The sequence below is a fragment of the Podarcis melisellensis genome, assembly GCF_964234715.1.
Source record: "Podarcis melisellensis genome assembly, chromosome: 1".
In the NCBI taxonomy this organism is placed as follows: Eukaryota; Metazoa; Chordata; class Lepidosauria; order Squamata; family Lacertidae; genus Podarcis; species Podarcis melisellensis.
The window spans coordinates 38,983,583-39,004,092 of record NC_138528.1 but is presented as its reverse complement, the minus strand read 5'-3'; the positions used below and the strand labels follow the sequence as shown (position 1 = coordinate 39,004,092).

At 38.5% G+C, this 20,510-nt stretch overlaps 1 protein-coding gene across 6 annotated transcripts in view; it reads right to left on the bottom strand.

Annotated features, from left to right (window-relative positions):
• Positions 1–20,510, bottom strand: part of CDIN1 (CDAN1 interacting nuclease 1) — a 120,019-nt gene that overhangs the window by 37,147 nt on the left and 62,362 nt on the right. For 4 of the 6 annotated variants that reach the window (XM_081887383.1, XM_081887386.1, XM_081887385.1 and 1 more), the window contains 5 exons: positions 15,435–15,514; positions 15,059–15,108; positions 10,538–10,605; positions 9,206–9,271; positions 7,462–7,567 (listed from right to left, as the gene is read on the bottom strand). In XM_081887383.1, coding sequence (XP_081743509.1) covers positions 7,462–7,567; positions 9,206–9,271; positions 10,538–10,605; positions 15,059–15,108; positions 15,435–15,514 — 370 coding nt within the window. Of the gene's footprint in view, positions 1–4,012; positions 6,241–6,327; positions 6,471–7,461; positions 7,568–9,205; positions 9,272–10,537; positions 10,606–15,058; positions 15,109–15,434; positions 15,515–20,510 lie in introns of those variants that run through there. The other 2 variants (XR_014162690.1, XM_081887384.1) reach the window with 2 other exon arrangements.

Below are 20,510 nucleotides of genomic sequence, written 5' to 3'. Positions count from 1 at the left end.
AGTTCCATTCTTGAATTTGCCTTTCAGCTTCATTATTACCAATCTTCTCATTTTGGGGGAAGTTTCCTCTTTTGTAACCCAATGTGACCATGTTGGATTTTCTTTGTAATTGGCTATTTACATGTATATAATTTAATAGCTCATTGCTCCTAACTGGCTCAGCAACACTTAGATCTTACACCAAGTCCTGTACACCATTTTAGATTTCAACTGGAGCCAGAAGAAACTAGTTTCCCCAGAAAATCTTTTCTTTTTTGAATGATATCAAGAAATGCTAAGTCTTGCTCAACTGCCCGAAGACTCCAATGATGAATTCTCTTTTCTTTTTTGTCCAAGGTCACTGACAGGTTATACCCCCTTGCTCTCACAAAGGCACAGGTAGAGGGAGTTCACTTTCTACCTTCTTGCCAGAAAAAAACCCTGAGCTCCAACAATCCAGGAGGGCTACAGAACTGAAGGGAAGCACGTTCTGGACTCATCAGCCAGGCAGAAGTTCTGCACGACTGTACCTGGGAAGAGGTGTTTTATTTTACATTATGATCATGTGTTAGAAGCTGTTTTGAGAATCACTGAAATAAAGGCAAAAACTTTCCAAATAACTAAAAAGCTGTAAATTCAATTAACTTCAAGAGGATTGTTTTTACCATTTATTGGCAATTTGGAAACAAGTTCTCCATTATTCATGACATAGTCTGGATTAAATATACAGTATCTTCCAGAAACACATATTCTTTACTCACTAAGCAGATAATTCTTCAGGCACACGTAGGTAACACCTTGTAGTTTAAACATTAAAGATTTAGCATAGACTAAAGTGCCAGTAGTCTCTGTACCCCAACATCTTTATACAGCCTATCTTATGCACATTTACTCCGATACATGTCCCTGTAAAGGTAAATGTAAAGGGCCCCTGACAGTTAAGCCCAGTCGCAGACAACTCTGGGGTTGTGGTGCTCATCTCGCTTTACAGGCCGAGGGAGCCGGTGTTTGTTCACAGACAGTTTTTCTGGGTCATGTGGCCAGCATGACTAAGCCGTTTCTGGCACAACAGAACACTGAAACCAGAGCAGCGCACGGAAATTCTGTTTACCTTCCCACCAGAGCAGTATCTATTTATCTACTTGCACTTTTGGGCATGCTTTCGAACTGCTAGGTCGACAGGAGCTGGCACTGAGCAACGGGAGCTCACCCCATCGGGATGAGCTGGTTTAGTGGTTTAGACCATAGTGGTTTAGCGCCACCCGCGTCCCTACATGCCCCTGTATTTCCTAGTAATTCTGTTAGGAGCACAGTCTGAGGCTGTCCATACTATACATTAGTGTCTATTCTGGTTACACTGCGCTCCCACCGATGATGTTTGAAATATGTTAGCCACAATCCATATGTATCCTGTAGTTTATTGAGAAATACTGCTGTTTGATGCTTTCCCCCTCAAATGAGCTTCCATCCCAATTGAAAAAGTAAGCTATAGTGCAGCTGAGGTGTTTATATTTGAGACAGCCACTGCACATGCACAGGTAACAGTTCCAATGAATAGGAGTTCAGCATGGCGAAATAAATCAGGTAGAGTGCAGTGGGTGAAGACATCTCCACGCACTCTCTGGTGTTTACAGCAATGTAAAAGAGCTACTTTAAAGAGTGGACAAAAATGACATCACTGTGTTTCAAATCACAAATATGGTATGTTACATAGCCTAAGTTTCAAAGATGTCAATAAGGAAGAACCAGATTCAAAATGTTGTAAGATAATACCAATAGGTTCTACCAGGTGTGAGGCAGCAAATCTATGATACTCCATTGCTCTTATTTTACTTTCCTCATCTTCAAAGTAACAAATGGGGACACAAAGAAATGAAATAAAAGGGGAGATTCTAGCCACAGACCTTCTATGTCAGGTTCCATTGGGCCCTATGTTTACCACTTCCAAGTAAAAATCAGATATGAATAAATCTGAGATCACTGTTGGTCCATATAAAGATTCTGAAAAATATTTTGTTTTATATCTCACACACTATTTAAATTTACCACTAGTGACATCAGGAACTTCTCTTTACTTGTCGTGCAGACATCCCAATGTTTTTAATGTAATCAGTTTCAGATTCTGTCTTTACTGTATGCTTATACAATTTCAGAAGGTTTAATTCTTCAGATTTCCATTAGTTAATTTATTAAGGGTATTTGCATCATAAAATTCTTCCAACACCTGGTCTTCCTTTTTCTTTTTTTGAAAAATTTACTGGATGTCTAATATAGTTAATATTCAGTAGAATGTGAGAATAATTTTTATACAACTCTGATAGTTAGAAAGATAGATAACTCAATTATTAGATCATCTATCAAAATATTCAGATGTGTAAGAGGCTACTAAAAAGATTGATGACTGAGAAAGTCCACTGATTCTCCAGCCATCATATTCATGCATTTGGCTAGACAACATTTTTCGCTTCCTTCACAAGCAAGCTTCATTACCCATCACTCCACTGAAAAGAGTTTATTATGAGGCTGCCATCTTGGGAAGACTATTATTTAGATGATAAATGTTGGAGGGGGGAGTGTGTCTAGCCTTTTTTTAAAGATGAGCTTTGTGACAGATAAAACAAACAGCATCTACATTTCTAATTAACTTAAATTTGGCAGATACAAATACAGGTCAGTAATGCTATAGTATGCTGCTGGAATATCTTCTATTCTACTGTTAATTTGTAAAATGTAAATGAACTAATTAGAAGAAAAGCAGGATCGTTTGTGACAAACCACTTCTGTTAGTTCTTTGCTTATTGACATTTATGAGCAACTGAACTTCCTTATTCCGATTTAGGATAATTACCCTTATTCATTTAATTTAATTTTTTTTAAAAAAAATTAAATTAAAACTTCCATTTGGAAAATGCATGCAGAAAAATATTACATGGCATAGAATAAAAAAGGATTTAAAAGTCCCCCCCCCTCAAATTATTATGCTTTAAATGGGGTTTGGAATACTTATGAATATGTCATTTTGTGTACTACATTTTAAAATATCCCAAATAATGTAGCTAATGTTTTAAAATAGATTCTTGCCGCACGACTGTATGGCTAGTATGTCCTAAAGTAAGATGATTCTATTTTTGTCTTCTATTTTAACTTCTTTCTTGATACACACAGCGAAAGCTTCGTAATTTGATTAGCGAAGCACTCATAAAAATTACACAATGGGAGAGGAAATGTAGCTAGGCCTGAGTTTCAGCAAGCAAACCAACCTTCTTAAATAATAATTTTTAAAAAATGTTTTGGTTCTGTTCAGAAAATGTTTCTACCATTCATATGTAGATAAAGACTCAACAATAACATGTACATTCAAAATGTCAGATGTAAATGTCAATTAAAAATTACAAGGAGTTCTGAAAGGTAAGGTCTGTGGGGGCTGACATTCTTTGACATAGTGGAGTGTCTGTGACCAGGCCTTTGGCAAACATAGCAGGATCTATGCTGTCAGCTCTTATCGTACGTAAGCCTAGATGCTTGTCTAATCTGAATGAGAAATACCAAGGAAATTGGAGCTGATGCCTTGCAGTAATATAGATGGAAGCTGAAAGCGCTCTGTCTGTATTATGGAATAGCCTCCAATGATGCAACAATATTTGAAAGATTAGAGGAAAAATATAAAGAAATATAATTCAAACAATGAAAGATCATAGTACTCTGTTTACTTTTAGAAAAAGCACAGAAAAACAGAACAGCCTCAAAAACATTTATAAAAGATTGTCTAAATCTGGTGTACTACTAAAATGCTCAATATGGAAAACATTTCCCCCAAAGTGAAATTTACTAGCTAATGTAATCTTAATTGCACTTTATGTGACTTTATTCTTGTTGTGTTGCCACCACTGCTGAATTTTTTACTGCAAAGAAAAAGAACACTATCATAAACATACTGTACTGATATCACAAACTTTAGAATTCTGAAGATTAGGCTATTATCCAAACACTAAAAAATTATTCCTTCAGACTAAAGATGCTTTATGCTACTTACTTTGGAAAAATTATCCGTTAACAGCAGAATCCTCTGCACAATCAGAAATCCTACTGAATTAAAGGAGACAGTCCCAGGAAAGTATGCATAGGATTGATTGAAAGAAAAATACACAGCTTACACATAAGCTTTAAACAAATATACAACTTTCTGCTCACAAACATTTTACAGGGCTCCTTTGAAGGCCTTTAGGATAACAAGGTTCCTGTGAGAAAATTAAAATTCACTACTTTTTATTGCTCTGCGTAGATTCATAATAATTCCTCCCCCACCTGACAATGATAGCCTGAATGAAAAATGACAGTAATTCATGACTCTAAATTCATTCAAGCCCATTTCTGAAACAAGTTAACTAATGCTAGGACAGGCATGGGAGATAAGAGAGGGAGAGAGAATGTGGAATTTGTGAAATTCCATAAGCACTAGAAGGCTTAAGCAATCCTAAGTCCCTGAGTGTTGGAATAAGGTCAAAACCTTTCAGTATTGTACCAGTGTGTCAAAATATGTCAACAAACCATCATACTGCAGGAAGAAGAATGACCTTTCAGTTCTTTGTGTATTGGCTGCCAATGAAGCTTTGGATACTGGGTATGCATGAACAGTTTTCCTAGATGCTTGACAAATGCAACTCCCAAGGTTTCCACTAAGTCCGTTTGTTGAGCCACTGTGTTTCATTTCACCAATACAACTTTTTAAGCCCCTAAACTGCTAGATATTGACATTGTGCTAGGGAAAGGATGTCTTCCTTTTCCAAACATTTCCAAACAATTTAACTTTACCTCAACATATCAACTGATAACATTATTATCAAAATACTCAGTACTGTACGTTAAATAACTTCGTCTTCCTCACATCTTTTTGCACATGTGTGATAAATGGTATTTAACAGACGCAAGTTAAAATGGAATTTAAGTTTTACTCTCTTTGACAAAGTTGTTTTTAGAACATTATACTTTTTTATTTTCACCAGGTGCAATTTAGGCTGCAATTCTAAACCCACTCACTTGAGAATAGACCCACTGAACATTATGCGCAGACATGAATTATTTTATTATTATATGTCTACATCACCCTTCTTCAGAAGATCACAGGGCGGTTTACAATATAAAAGCCCCCAAATATACACCAAATAACAATCCATAGATTGTATAATTAGGCAAAGGCTTGGGAGAAGAGGGTTGTTTTTGCCTGGTGCCTATGTATGTATAGGACTGTGCTATTCTAAGCACACTTAGTATGGAGTACTGGTCACCTTAATCTCAGTGTAACTTCTGAGTGAGGATTTAGGATCACTTGGTGTGTGCCATTTCTAGAAAGGAACTTTGGGTGTGTTGATTAGCAATGAACACACTAGGAAAATTTCGAACACTCCTATTGACTAAATAGGAACTTTCCTATTTAATCAATAGGAGTGTGTGCAGAGTACTAAAGACATTTAGATTACAATTAAATAGTGAAAGATTTCAGTAGATGGAAGGTTTGCTATTCATATTCAAAGAGTGTAGAAGAAATGCTGCTCTCATTATGTAGAATTATCATTATTCTAATATCAGTGTCAAAGAAGACATTTTGTTAGTGCCTTCTTCAAACGTAGCAAAGTTACTTCCGATAATAACAGCGTCAAGGTTTCTCCTGGGACTCACTAAAACATAGTCTAGAGACACGACAGCCAGATTTGCAAACAATGGAAATAGTAAACTGACTGCATCCTTACTTACTGTAAGTCATAATTGACAGTGAAGTTACTAATTATTAATTAATCTGTCTCTTGATAGTACTAGTTTACTCATTAGTATATTACAGCAAAATATGCAAGTGCACAGCTTTAGGTTGGAATTCAACTATATAATTAAACCAAATTAGATTTTCATGTACTTTTAATATTTTACCAAACCCAGAGCAATTTTTTGCCATCTTACAGAGCAAAAATGCACCCAGGAGTGGCCACAGTACAGGGGCAGAGCAAGTGGGCATTGCATCAAATGGCCCCACGTTCCATCCATGACATCTCCACATAAAATGAGCACAGGTAGCAGGGCTACGAAAGAGTCAGTGCTAGAGACTCTGAGATCTGCTAGGCAGGCTACTGGTCTAACTCAGAATAAATGTATCAGCTTTATAGATTCAGCACAGGTATCTCTCAAATGGTTCAAACATGGCAGCTTGGTAGGTTAAGATACATTTCTTCTATCAGTGGGGTGTACCTCTGTGAAATAACTGGGGAAAGCCTGGAAGAAGAAAAAGGCAGAAACAGTAGGACACAAAAGGTTTCAGTGTAGCAGTTACTTTGGGATCACAGGCTTGGCAAGAGAGACGGAACACGTGTTTGAATGCCTGCAGAAATGAATTTTCAAGGGAAGTTTAATAGTTTTAATTTTAATAATAAGCAGGCTTTTTTTTCAGCTGGAGATCACTGGAGCTCATCTCTGGCACCTCTCATGTGGGCACCATTGCTATTCTAAGAGAATAAGGGAAAGTTCATAGTGAGCTCCGGGACCTCTTTTTTTTTTAAATAGAAAAACAGCATTGATAATAAGTGCCTGCCATTGAAGATGAACAAAGGCACCTTCAGAGGATGGACTTTATCCAATGGTGACCTTGCCCGAGTGGAAAGGCCTTTGGCCACTACAAGTCATGGATCCCCGCCACCTACTGCAGCTCTCTGCAATATATCCTATTCTATTTTGGAGGGTACAAAAGTGAGTAGTTGTGTGACCTGACTTGCAAGAACTGAAGTGCTTCCCACAAAGAAGAAGAGTTTGGATTTGATATCCCGCTTTATCCCTACCCGAAGGAGTCTCAAAGCGGCTAACATTCTCCTTTCCCTTCCTCCCCCACAACAAACACTCTGTGAGGTGAGTGAGGCTGAGAGACTTCAGAGAAGTGTGACTGGCCCAAGGTCACCCAGCAGCTGCATATGGAGGAGCGGAGACGCGAACCCGGTTCCCCAGATTACGAGACTACTGCTCTAAACCACTGGCTCTCACAAAGACGCCATGAATTTTACCTTTAAAAGGGTGTGTGTAATATTAAGAGGCCAAATTCAGATAATAGGTAAGGGACATGTTCTAGCACTTCTTTACCCAAGCTGAGGTGGTAGAGCTTTCTAGTGTTGTGTGCTATAGGCTGCTACACTGTGAACCCCCACCAGTGCTTGCCCAGTCGCAAGATGCCTCAGGATCTCAGTCATTAATACTACAGCAAACATACTATGCTTATGCAATGAAAAATGCCGGGGCCCATAAGCAGGAGCTGCTCAGAGAAGTGGCTGCTTGCCGAGGGGACATCCATTTCATGTCAACATTCTTTCTTTTCTTCCAGACAAATAACAATAATGTACATATGGCCTACAGTTTAAATAACAAGAAAGAAAGAAAGAAAGAAAGAAAGAAAGAAAGAAAGAAAGAAAGAAAGAAAGAAAGAAAGAAAGAAAGAAAGAAAGAATCTACCTGTTCCAGTAACTCCAGAACTGGTCATGTAGATAGGCTTGGTGGCTACACTCATCTCCAAAAGAGGCTTTGCTTTCAATCCAATGAATGATATGACCTTCCACAGCTAAAAGGGGGGGGGGGATAATACATTTTAAAATGAACCCAAATCCTTAAGAATAATCTAACACAAATTACTGTTATGCAAGGCTTCCTCAGTTTTAAACCATACTGAAAAACACAGTCACTCAATCTTTTCACAGTGTGCTTGCATCTTTAAAGGTTCAATTATTTATGGGCAGAATAACTGGGTATTATGTCCCTAATGAAGTGTTAGGGGAAATACAAAGACTGTGAAGCTTTCATGGGAAAAGCAGAAACATGGGCACAATATTGCTGTACCACGTTGTACCACAAGACTGGGAAACCTACACACCTCCAGATGTTGCTAGTGGTGATATGATAACTATCTTCAAATATCTGAAGGGCTGTTACATGGAAGAGGGAACAAGCTTCTCTTCTGCTGCTCTAGAAGTTTGGAGCTGAACCAATGGATTCAAGGAGATCCTGACTAAACATTAGGAAAAACCTTCTGATGGAAGTGGCAGCTTTCCATGTGCGCAAATCTGAATCCCTGCTTGGCTTGGAGCAGCACACTTTTTGGTGTGGTGGGGTACTGCTCTTTTTATAGTTGTTTTTATTAAAGGAATTTCATGGTTAACAAGGGTACATACAACATCTCTGTTTTCAATTCATAGTGTCCTTTCTACAGGTCAGTTACATTTGGTGTGAGACACTGCTATCATAAGACATTGTGAGGTTGGAGGGGGGTAGTAATTTTCCATTCTTTTGGTATACTAAAATAAATTGTATTTCAAAAGCAAGATGAGATTTTTTAAAAGGTGCATGGGCACAGGTAAACAAATGCATGCATGCAAGCCTACAATGGACCTCAGGTTTCCTTGCACTGAGTGGCACGTATATTTTTCTAAAATGATTTTTAAAATTGCTCTTTTGTGCAATTCTGGCATAGCAAGAGCTAGAAGTCAAGTGCTATGTCAAATCCATGGCGTAGTTCTAATTCAGTTGCAAGACCAATGCAGGTGCTTAGCACACCTGCTAAACTTGCTAAAGTTGTATATGCCATGATTTTTCTGTGTGTAATTTTCATCTCTCACAGCCTTGTCAAATGGACCACTGTGTAGCAACACACAAACTGCAGCAGTGTTGGGACTTTCAGTAAGTGGGGCACAGCTGGATGTCTTTGACCTAATTACCATTTGCAGGATGCCTCTTTAGCTCCCATGACGCAATCTATCATTTGCACCATGGCAGCTAACCTGCATTCGCAACTGGGGCATTAGGAGTGGCACGAAGTCTGAGAAATTATGGTTAAAGTTTGTCTCACGAAGGAACAGTATTTCAGCTTTTGCAATGACTGAGGATAAAGCAGATTTTAAAATATTTGTCTCAGGTCAACAGCTTACACATTTGAACAAATCCAGATGCTTCTATGACATGTTTCTATAACAGGTTTACTTATGGACCAGGGTCTTAGGTCAGTCTGGGATCTACTTATGGATCAGGGTCTTAGTTTTTTTATCCCTCCCTCCCACTCCATAATTATTACAGGCATTGTTTCATTACTGTGAATATCTAACAGAGTGTCATGATTATCCTGTGTCTCCCATAATGCCTTTAAGAACGTTAGCTTTTCAGTATAAACAGATTCACCCACCAAAGCTTAAAAACCTCATAGACTCACCCACTGGCACCTCTAATATGAAGTCTGGTGTTTTGTCATAACCTTTTGCACGTAACTGATCTTCAGCTATAAAGAGAATGAATATTATAAACAATAGTATTATTCTTTTAACCAGATAGCAGAATAATTAATTTTCTTTTGAACGGAGGTACAAGAATTACTAATGCACTCATACATATCCTTCTTACGCGTGCAATGCTGTGTCAGATTAAATGAACCTTCTTAGCAAACCTGATACATGAATATAAAAATGCTTCTTTGTCATCTCTGCATTTTATGTCTTCATTATAAACATCATTAATTCAACCTGTCATACAGTACTTTGTTACTGAAAAATATTCAAAATAAAATATTTTAGTTGATTGGATCTCTCTGAAAGTAACTTTAAGAAATAGCTAGTGTTATCACAATGAAGACACGCTGTACATTCCGCTCAATTTATACGTTGGGTGGAAATGAGTATAAAATCAAATCACTTAAAAGTTATTATAGGACACAGAAGTTATTCTAGCCTCTTAATTTGCTTCCATGTTGAACTATCTAGCATTGAGCCATCACATTCCAGTGGCACATAGACAGACACGAAGTCCAAGTTCAAACCTGAAGCATCACTTTAGCTAATGGGGCCTCCCGCTGCCGCCATGCCATCGGAACACGATTTTTGTTCTCATCCTGAAGCAAAGTTCTTAACCTGAAGCACTATTTCTGGGTTAGTGGAGTCTGTAACCTGAAGCGTATGTAACCTGAGGTACCACTGTAATAAGAACTGCATTAAGCAAGTATTAACTGCAAAAAATTAAAGTGATACTTCTACAATGAACAGCAATAATATTCTTATAAAGGTTAACATTTTGCATTGTTCAGATTAGAGATAATGCAAGAAGGCTTAATATACTTGTTCAAAAATATGAAGGAATAAACATGCTTCTAAGGAAACCAGTGAATTCCTCCTGTATGGTGGTGGTTGTTTTCTTTTTAATACATGAAGCATTATGCAGCTAATATTTCTTATGCTTCCTACTGAGTCTCCTAAGACCTAGATTATGGCTAATATCTCATGACACCAAAAGTAATACAGCAGCTGATATTAAAGCATTTTTCCCAGCTACTTATTCTATAAAATATTAATTGCTAGCTTGTGCCCGTGCAGTATGGGGTATTAGGTAACTGAGTTCCTGCTCAAGTCTAAATCAATAAAAGATAACATGTACCTCATCAATCATTTCTTAGCCTCTCTTTACTACCTAATACAGGATATCTATGGAGACCTCTTTTGGAAAAGCTACTGAGATGTGGAATTTTTAGCTACTAGATTAAAATATAAAATCTTACCTAAAAAAGATATATTTTTCTCCAAAAGCATTTCTTGCAATAAGACTTCATGCTCATGTCCAACTGCACTGATTTTTTTTCCATCAAGGAAGGAAAGGCATAGTGTTTGAAATAAAATTCAGTTTTAGAATTATATGACGCTGAATACAGTTATGCAGCAGTGAATACTGACTAGCTTTGGCGGAATTATTCCAATTCCCCCCCCCCCCCGAAGCCGTTTTTAATCCACTAAGTGGAAAGAGAAAGAAGCATTAGCGGGCCGCACAAAGAGTGCCAATATATTATTTATTTAAAATATATCCTAACCTTAATCCAAAGCTCTGAGGGTAGGTAACAATAACTGGCAAAATAAGAAGTCTGTATTAGTTAAAATCACACCTAAATATTTAGGTTCAAATGAGAGCAGGGTCTAATAATTTCCCTGAGCTGAACTTCTGATTCTACTTTGCTTCTGCTATTTGTTATAACTGTTTTGTTATGCTTTTTAATGGTTGCTTTTATTGTACATTTTAATTATGGGAGTATTAGCACCCAATAGAATTGTTAATGCGTATTTTAATTATGTGTTGATTTTTATAGTTGTAAACCACTTAGAAGCCAGCTAGTGGCTCCATTCAAAAGCCAAGCAGACACATTTTGCCCCGAGAAACAATCTTCAATAGTACTCCAAATGATATAATCTGAATGGGAGGTAACCAGACCATAAATTACTGTGATCAGGCTATCGCTGTCTAGGAACCGTTGTAGCTAATAAACCAGTCATAGTTGAGAGAAGGCAACCCATACCACTGCAGACACCTAAGTTTCCAGTGAGCAAGTCGAATCAAAGAGTGTCTCCCAACTACAAACCTGCTCCTTGATTAGGAGTGTGAAAACAGGTTGTCCATCTAATTCCTGAACACAGAAACCACTAGTCACAGAAGTTCAGTCCTCTCCCAATTTAGTTTTGATTTATTAGCCCACATCCAACCCATCAAAATGGACAGCGATCAGAGAACAGTTAGAACCTGCATAGTCTCAGATGCCAATGAGAAATACTGCATACTGATGCTGCCCAACTCCCAAACGCCTTATGACCCCACCCAGGAGTCTCATATAGATATCTCCCAAGGCCATCCTTTCTACCCAATCTTTATGTAGAAACGGAATCACCATAATGCCATGCATTCCATTCCCACACCAAAGAGCCTAGCAGGATACTGTGCTTCATTGTATTGAAAGCCACTGAGAAATTCAGCAAGTAATATGCACCTCTTCTTTCTATACATTCATTTGAAATCTGTTTCATTACAGAAGTTATCATAGAATATATCTCTGCACTGCTACCAACCTCTGTTATATCATGATAGAAAAAGCAATTTATAATTATGAATAAACTATCAGCTGATTAATTTACTTCATAGATGTTTTTAAAACATTTTAACAATAAATGGATTTCCCATTCTTATTAATCTCTAATTTCTAGAAGGAATAACAGCTGGAATACAAAAAGAAGAAGAAGAAACAGCACCACACAAATATAACATTGCAATGGAAATCATGTACTGCATTAAACTCTAATATAATGACAGAGCCAAAGAAAGAAAATGAATGATCACAAAAAATGTAAGATAAATTCTACGAACAAAATTTATAATGTACCATAAGCAGAAACACTTAGACTTGGCCTACAGTAATACCTGTTATTGATGTATGGCACTGATCATGGGGCAAAACTTGTAAATAACCTCACGAGCCATTTTCTACTCATGCAATCCAGCAGTCTAGTTTCCCGTAAGCAGCCAAACTATTACTGAAAAATAGCCTCCTGGCATTTACAAAGAGGTTGACTTCATTCTTTAGTCCATGCATATATAATTAGATAGTTGTATTTAAAATCAATATGCAATCCTTAGAAGACATTATGCTTTTAAAACCTTAACTTTAAATTGATTTAAAGCTACTTTGTATGCCTTAAAATTAACAACTAAGGCTGCAAGCCTAACCCCACTTCCCTAGGTGTAGGGTTGCAACCCTAACCATGTCTGTTCAGAAGGAAGTACCGGTACTATTCCATTCAACTGGACTTAGTCTCAGGTAAATGAGGTCAGCATTGAAGAAATTCAAAAACATATATTCACAAATAATGCCTTCCTACACAGTCTGGGATAATGCAACCTGTCCTATGGCTGACAATTTTTTTAAAATGGTGTTCCATGAAAACTGATCAGGAATTATGATGATCTACAATGTGCATGAAATACCATATAGCAAATATCATTTAACTAATCCTATAAACTGCTGCTGTATTACAGTTTTCTCAAGAGCATTGTTTTTTCACCCTATGCAATGGTCAGATGTAGCTCAGAATGGCTGCACAATCCTGCACTAATGTACCATGCTGATAAAGCAATTTATGTAGCACAGAAGGAATCTCACTGCCTCCTCTGGGGTTCCCAAAATAAGTTAATGGAAACAAAGTTTCCTGATAATCTACTCCAGCATCTACCCCTGCAAAACCTCTCCAGAGTCTTGTGAGGATCTTTTGAAACATCTGGGGATGGTGTGCTGTGTGAGGCGGGGGAATTGTTCGAAACAGGATTGGGTGTGAGCCCACTAAGTGACCTTTATGATTGAATAGGGATCTGAATGCTATTATTTAATTTGTGACTTGTGAGCAGGCCCAGGTGCATATTTTGCAACACTGAATTAAATGTTCCTACATATAACCAAGCCATGTAGAACAGTAGATGGGAGGTTTCAGGCGTACAGGCAGCTGTGCTGTTCCTCATTAATCTCTCTCAAAGGAACTATGGAAGGCACTTTGTCGCTCTCAAAGAGTTCTCTGAGGTATTTTATTTTTGTTTTATGCAAGTAGGTAGACCTCAGGTCACGGGATCTACTTTGTTTTTAACTAGAACCCCAGTATCTAATGCCAGAGCTATGTGCAAAGCAGTAGCTTGCGGGAAGAGCAATGGAGCGGGGCAGAATTAATTACCTACTTCACCCCACTAAGTGCTATGTGGGATTGATTTGCACACACAGTTGTGGAGATGTTGCATTGGCAGAGACCAAAGCCCTGGTGCTCCCTAGCCCTGGATGTTACGTGGTAGGCATCAGGGAGGCGGGGGCAAGTCTCCCTAGGGCTACCATGGAACCTTCAAAGAGTAGCAGCTGAAAAAGGCTCAGCATGGTCCCCACAGAGCCTTCATTAGGCACCCCTTCTATTAGGAAGCAGCATACTGCTCAGTTGCCCAAATGAGGAGATATCCCAGATGCCCTAGAGAACTGACCTGCACGTTACACTATGGCTTAGCAGGACTGTGTGGATGTGCAGGTTCCTGGATAGAAGCTCATAGCTGCTTTGAACTTCTCTGGTCTTTTTTGCTATGCTGAGCTAAGCCAAACTTTGGCTTAGCTCGTCGTCCAAACTGGGGCATGTGGTTAAGCTCTCTCCTCACTAACCACAAACCGCAACTCACTGGCTGATCATGCTATGTGAACCAGGCCATTTTGTGGGGAGAGCCATCCCAAGTACACCTGATATAGGAAACCAGATAGAATTTGCTGAAGTAATCATTCACTTTGATTTTACCATGCTTTGAAAATTACCCGTTTATATTTTCAATTTGGATTTTTTGAGCTTTTTGGAAAGGTAGTACCAATTTAAAAATTATTATACAAATAAAACTTGGGCGGAGATCTCACCTGGGGCTGGCATACAATTTTTTTACCATCATAAAACTCAATATTTCCTGATAATATCCAGGGGACAAGTGATATAAAAAGGGACAGCCCCTAGACTGGGGGGAACCTATGGCCCTCCAGTTGCTGTTGGACTACAATTCCCATCATCCCTGACCACTGCCCATGCTGACTGGGGCTGGCTGAGTCCAACAATATTTGCAGAGCCGCAAGTTTCCTATCCTTGCTCCAAACAGTAAGAAATTTTTCAGTTTATAGACTTGAACGGAATTACAGGTCTCCTCTACATTGAAGAACTCAGTTCACCATCATCTTTCAAGTACTATGCAGAGTCCTAGTCTGAAGCACTGAGATCCCATTATAAGGCTTTAGGAAGCTTTCTGTTCATCAGCTATCTTGAACTGTATTTGTCCACTTTGGACAGATGCAAGAACATGCTACTGGTAAGTCAGATATTGTCACTTTTTCAAATACCCTTTGTCCAATGGAAAATGCAAAGCAGGTAACAATTTTTATAGTACTATGTAAGTTATGACAGCTAATAATTTGATACAAGATTACATATTTCATGTGACCAACAGCAACAGGATTCCATCTAAGCACAGGAAATGTATATCTACTGAACTGACAACTTTCATATGGCATATCTGATGTTAGTTAAACAGTGTAAGAGACAGGATCTGCAATGACCCTCTTGTAGTTGATTGAATGTAAAAGAGAGGAGTATGATATGTGTTTTGTGAAGCAGAACTTTATGTCAGGTTAAAGCCAGACACGTCTCCTCCACAGAGTCTAAGCTCATCAATTGTGCACCTAAACTTTTACGAGAAAGGATACTGTTTGATGCAGTCCACCAGCGGTCCATAACAATAGTCATTCACAGTACACTGCAGACAAATAAGAAAAGTAGTACAGTGATGGGCAACTGCAGAACTATTACAGTTAAACAGAATCCTAAAAAACAGTAATTACTTTTCTTCATAAGGGCTATCAAAAGCTTTTCAGAGTTAGTCACGGAAAACAAAAATTGCATGCTTTTTATTCTCTATAAAAACAACCCATTAAAAAGCGAAATGCTCTCTTCACAAATATTGCATTGCCATTTATGCATTGCCTGACCTCAGTGATAGATTATGATGACAGTAATTAAATGAGGTTTAAAATCCTTTACATTGCTAGGCAGATAACGGCACAGCCACCAAGAGATGAATACCTGATAGATCTGGTTTGCTAGAATTCTATCTGGAATCTGAGAAGGGTCCCGCAGCATACTGTTTATAAGAGTTTTGGAAGCTGTGGAGGAAGAAGATGATACTGTAAGTGTTGCTGGAAACATGTCACTAACCAGCTGTCGGGTGGTGGTGGGGGGAGTGAAACATGCTAAGAAAACACTAATAACATCTGAATGCATTCCATTTTCAAAATTGATGTAATCCTGCACAGTTTTGTATGCACAATTCACCTAATTCCATAAAATGTAAGCAGTGCACAATTGTGCACTTGACCGCCATGATTCAGAAACTAGTTGAGTAATTATAACATTCTTTTAAACATGGAAAATGGTATTACATTACAGTAAAATGATGATGATGATGATGGAAACAAACAAGCATTTTAAATAATTATATTCTGCTTTAAATTTCAAAATGGCTTAAAATTGAAAATGGTAACAAATGAACCACCACCACAAAAAACAAGTTGTCATAGGATTTAAAGATCAACACTAGTGCAATGAGGTGTCTCCCGAGACAGATGGATACCAACCATTACAATGCTGTACTTGCCTTTCTACATATAAAATGAATGGTGTTAAATTAGGTTTAACTCAGAGTAGACTCATTGAAATGTTAATTTCAATGGGTTAACTTCCATGGGTCTGCTCTGAGTAAAACTGTGTGTCTTCTATGCCCCTTCTTCCCTGAAACCTCAGCTTCTGCATCAGTGGTGCCAGATACACCTCTGTGGAAAGGAAATTCCACAACTTACTAAACATAACACATAAATATTTTAAATATTTGAGGTCTCCCAGCAATATTTGAGGTATTTGAGGTCCCCCAGCAAAGTTGCATGTGGAGGCAAGGAAGGTCCTTTCCTCAAATTTGTTGTTGTTTAGTCATTTACTTGTGTCCGACACTTCGTGACCCCATAGACCAGAGCACGCCAGGCACTTCTGTCTTCCACTGCCTCCCGCAGTTTGGTCAAACTCATGTTGGTAGCTTCAAGAACACTGTCCAACCATCTCGTCCCCTGGCGTCCCCTTCTCCTTGTGCCCTCAATCTTTCCCAACATCAGGGTCTTTTTCAGGGAGTCTTCTCTTCTCACGAGGTGGCCACAGTATTGGAGCCTCAGCTCCAATACTCAAATACTAAAGTATAAAACTATAATCCTGTGGAGTCAATCTGTATGAATAGGGAGAAGCTGCAGTAGCTGTTCCATCCCTCCATCTATCATATGTCCACATACTGATCATATGCAGACATGTGGTGAGATCAGTACCTATTCCTCATATTCACCTTCCTAGAATATGACATGTACCTAAAGCGAAATTTCAGCACAGACACCAGAATTTGCTTTTCAAATCCCACAGTGTACTTTCACTTATCTTTGGAGAAGGCTTTTTATTGGAAAATGCACCCCTGCCTTTAAAAAGGGTATAACAAACAAAAAGTAATACAGAATTAAAATACAGAAAGTTGTTTCTCTGTTCATGCCACTGTTTTGCCAAGGCACAAGGGAGATTGATTACAGCATTTATTAAATAAATGTTACCTTAAAATGTCAGGCCTTACAGTGAATACAGAAGGTTGAACGCCTCCCCTCCCCATTAATCTGATGAAGGGTAGGATATCAATTGACCAAATAAATAAAATGAACACCTATATAATACCAATATAAACTAGCATATAGCTTTAAAAACAAAATGTAATAATTTTGGTACAGTATTTTAAAAGCTGGAACTTATTAAAATATTTGCAAGTACTTAGTTGTGGTCAGGGAGAGTTTCAATTATTTTCTTGAAATTATGAACTAACCTGGACCGATGATCATCATCTGACACCCTTCTCCCTGTGCCTCCTCTGTGAGAGGTCCAAAAAGTGGCAACATGAGAGTGGGCCTTTTCTGTGGTGGCTTCCTGTTTGTGGAATGCTCTCCCTAGGGAGGCTTGCCTGGTGCCCTCATTACATACCTTTGGTTGCCAGGTGAAAAGGTTTCTCTATAACCAGGCCTTTGGCTGATTAACATTTCCATGAGCATTTACAGTGGATCCTCCAGATACGAATTACACTAAATTTTTTCTGGGGGTCCATCGCAACCTGAAAGGTCTGTAGGCAGAGGCGCCGCTTCAGCGCACGGCACGATTGAGCGCTTCTACAAATGCGCGTACGGAGAAACCCAGAAATATACACTTCTGGGTTTGCCGCATTCGTAACCCGAAAGTGGTTACGTAACCAGAGTGGTACGTAACTAGAGGGTCCACTGTAGATGTATTTGTGGATGGGAGTTATCGGTTTTCTATTGTTTTATTATGTATTTTGTATTATCATTTTGTATTTTTCTGTTGTGACCTGTCCTGTGATCTTTGGATGAAAGGTGGTATACTTACTAAATAAATAAATAAATAAATAAATCTACTACTACTACCACTTATGGAAAACCACAGCAGCTATATTTAATAAACTGAAGCCATCCATTAAACATCAATCCATTTTCTTATGCTGAGCATGAACTACATTACATGTTTCTATTTCCAAATAAATACTGCAAATGCTTAAAATATATTTATTTCCATTAACTTAATTAGGATGCTAAACAATAATTAAACTGAAGCCAGACAGGCTAATCTGTTCTAGGATTGGTATTTCCATAATTTTTTCCTAGGATTCTATATTTTACATTTAATCCACATGTTCATGTAAAAATAGCCAAAGCAAATCAGTACAAAAGAAATATTTTCCTCCCCACCCCCTTACCAGCATAATTCTGACCACCAAAAGGCAGACAATTTAGGGGGGGGGGTGGACTATTAGAGCTCTGGTTTAGCTTAATTGCCATGGGAAGGAATTTCTTTATTTCTTTATTTTCTTTAATTTATATACCATTCTCCATACAAAAATCCCAGTGTGGTTTACAAAACAAAAGCATCTGCTCAACAGATACTCTACAAAATACTGCAAAACAAGCAAATCCAGCGGCAGTGGCCCAATACAATACCAATTCACTGAACCTCCCACAAATTCCTGTGTGAAGAGGACAGTGTTTTGGAGAGGTGAGCCATTGTCGTAGCTGCGTTGCCAATACACTTGTCCAGCTCAGGGTCAATAGAGAAGCTGCTGGTTATGGTGGAGCCAAGGTAGACAAAATCATCTACCACCTCAAGCATATGGTCACCAATGCTGATGTGTGGAATGCTGGCTGCATCCTGACCCAATATGCCAAACTCTACGCAGGCTTGGGGGAAACGGTTGATGAGGCACTATTTGCCACTAAAACCCACCTGTGCCTCAAATGATCAAAGTATGGATGAGAACTGTTATATTGTGAATTGACCAGTTGTAGGAGAATGGCACTTCTTGCTCTCATAGCATATTGGGCAAAAAATACCATGAAGTGGATTCTCTTAGCTGAACTGGAAGATTGTTATGGGACACAGGTTACATGTATGGGATGGGATTCTCTCGGGTAGAGTGGGCCAAGCTTTTCACCGCTTTTAATGAGAGAGTCAGAGCATATGGAATGCTGCCCCAAATTGCATCCCTGCAGAGAGATCTTCCCTTCCATTTGTCATAACATCATTACCGCATGGACAAACATCATTGCATTGAGACTCCCCATGCCACAATCATGGCAGCCACAATCAAGGACGTGAAGAATTACCAGATGATAGCAGTTATCCATAGCAAAAGCTTTGCTTAGCATTTCAGCGGAGATGAGTAGAATTTGGCATGGGGTTGTGTTTTCATGGTGGCTATAATATATGCCCAAAGTGTAAATATTCTATTATTATTATTATTGAATAGTGCACTGTCATTTCCTGTGCAATCCCTGTCGAAAAGAGTCACACAGTTCAGGAAAATTTGGGTAAACATATCAAGTTTTCAGAGGCATTTTAAAAAGGCTTTTAAAATGCAGCCACTATATGTCTAATATGCATCTCCGACATGGTGTAGTTTACAAGCATTGAATAACAGATGACAAGACGGCTATCTGGAAGCAATCAGATCACCTGTGCAAAAAAACAACTTCCAAATGAACTTCATTATTAGCCTGATAATTATCATTATGCATGTTTGTTGCATGTGAACTAGCAATTAAAATAAGATTATCTAATGAAAAAAGTAATTATAGCATCTTCTCAGCATACATATTTTGTTGTGGATAGATGACCAGTCGAAGCAACTTAAAATGAATTAATATTCTCTTGGTAATATGGCTTTTGTGCTATAGCCAACTCCTTGAGCTTCCCTGAAAACCATCCTAGATCAGGGGAACCTATGAAACTGGCACTATATGAGAAAAAATATCCAGCCAAGGAGCTTTCACCATTAATAATGGCAGGATATAATTATTAAATTTAAAGTTAATGGAGGTTGCAAGAAAATACAAAGCAAAAGGAACAGATAAAGGGGAGAAAGACTAGCACTTCAGAAGGCAAGCAGAGAGTGCATATTTGAATATTTTCCCACAGCAAAGATTTGGTTGTACATAGAAAACTGCAATGGCTCCCTGACATTCTAACTTTCCACCAACAGGAAGAAAATGCTGACATAGAGGATCATCTTCATGAGTACATTCTGAAGGTGAATTAAGTACAACTTATATGGAGACTGATCAGTAGAAGACACGACTGATCAGCGTGCCCACTGTTTCTTTGTGCCATTTCTGTATTTAACACAGGTATATATTGCTTTACATAAAACAACAAATGGTGTACAACATAAAATTTCATTGGGCTAGGAGGCTCGGACCTTCAGGGCAGAGCAGCCAAACAGAGCTCCATTGACACGGGGCTCCTAGTGCTGGATTTGACAACTGAAGCTGTTAAAACCCGGTTGCTAGCAGTTTAAGTGCTTTCCTTCCTGTCAATAGCGTTACTCACATCCAAGACTCAATCCACAGGACTAGAACCCCTGTCAAGAGCTCTGGTAGGAAGAAGCAAGTCACTGTGCTTCTTTTAAGTGGTGAGCCACAACATGTGGGGAAATGTACACTTTTGGGGTTTCTGGGATTTTCTATCAGAGCAGAAAAACTAGAATTTCAATTCTTTTTAATGATGCTTCTTTGGTTGTGA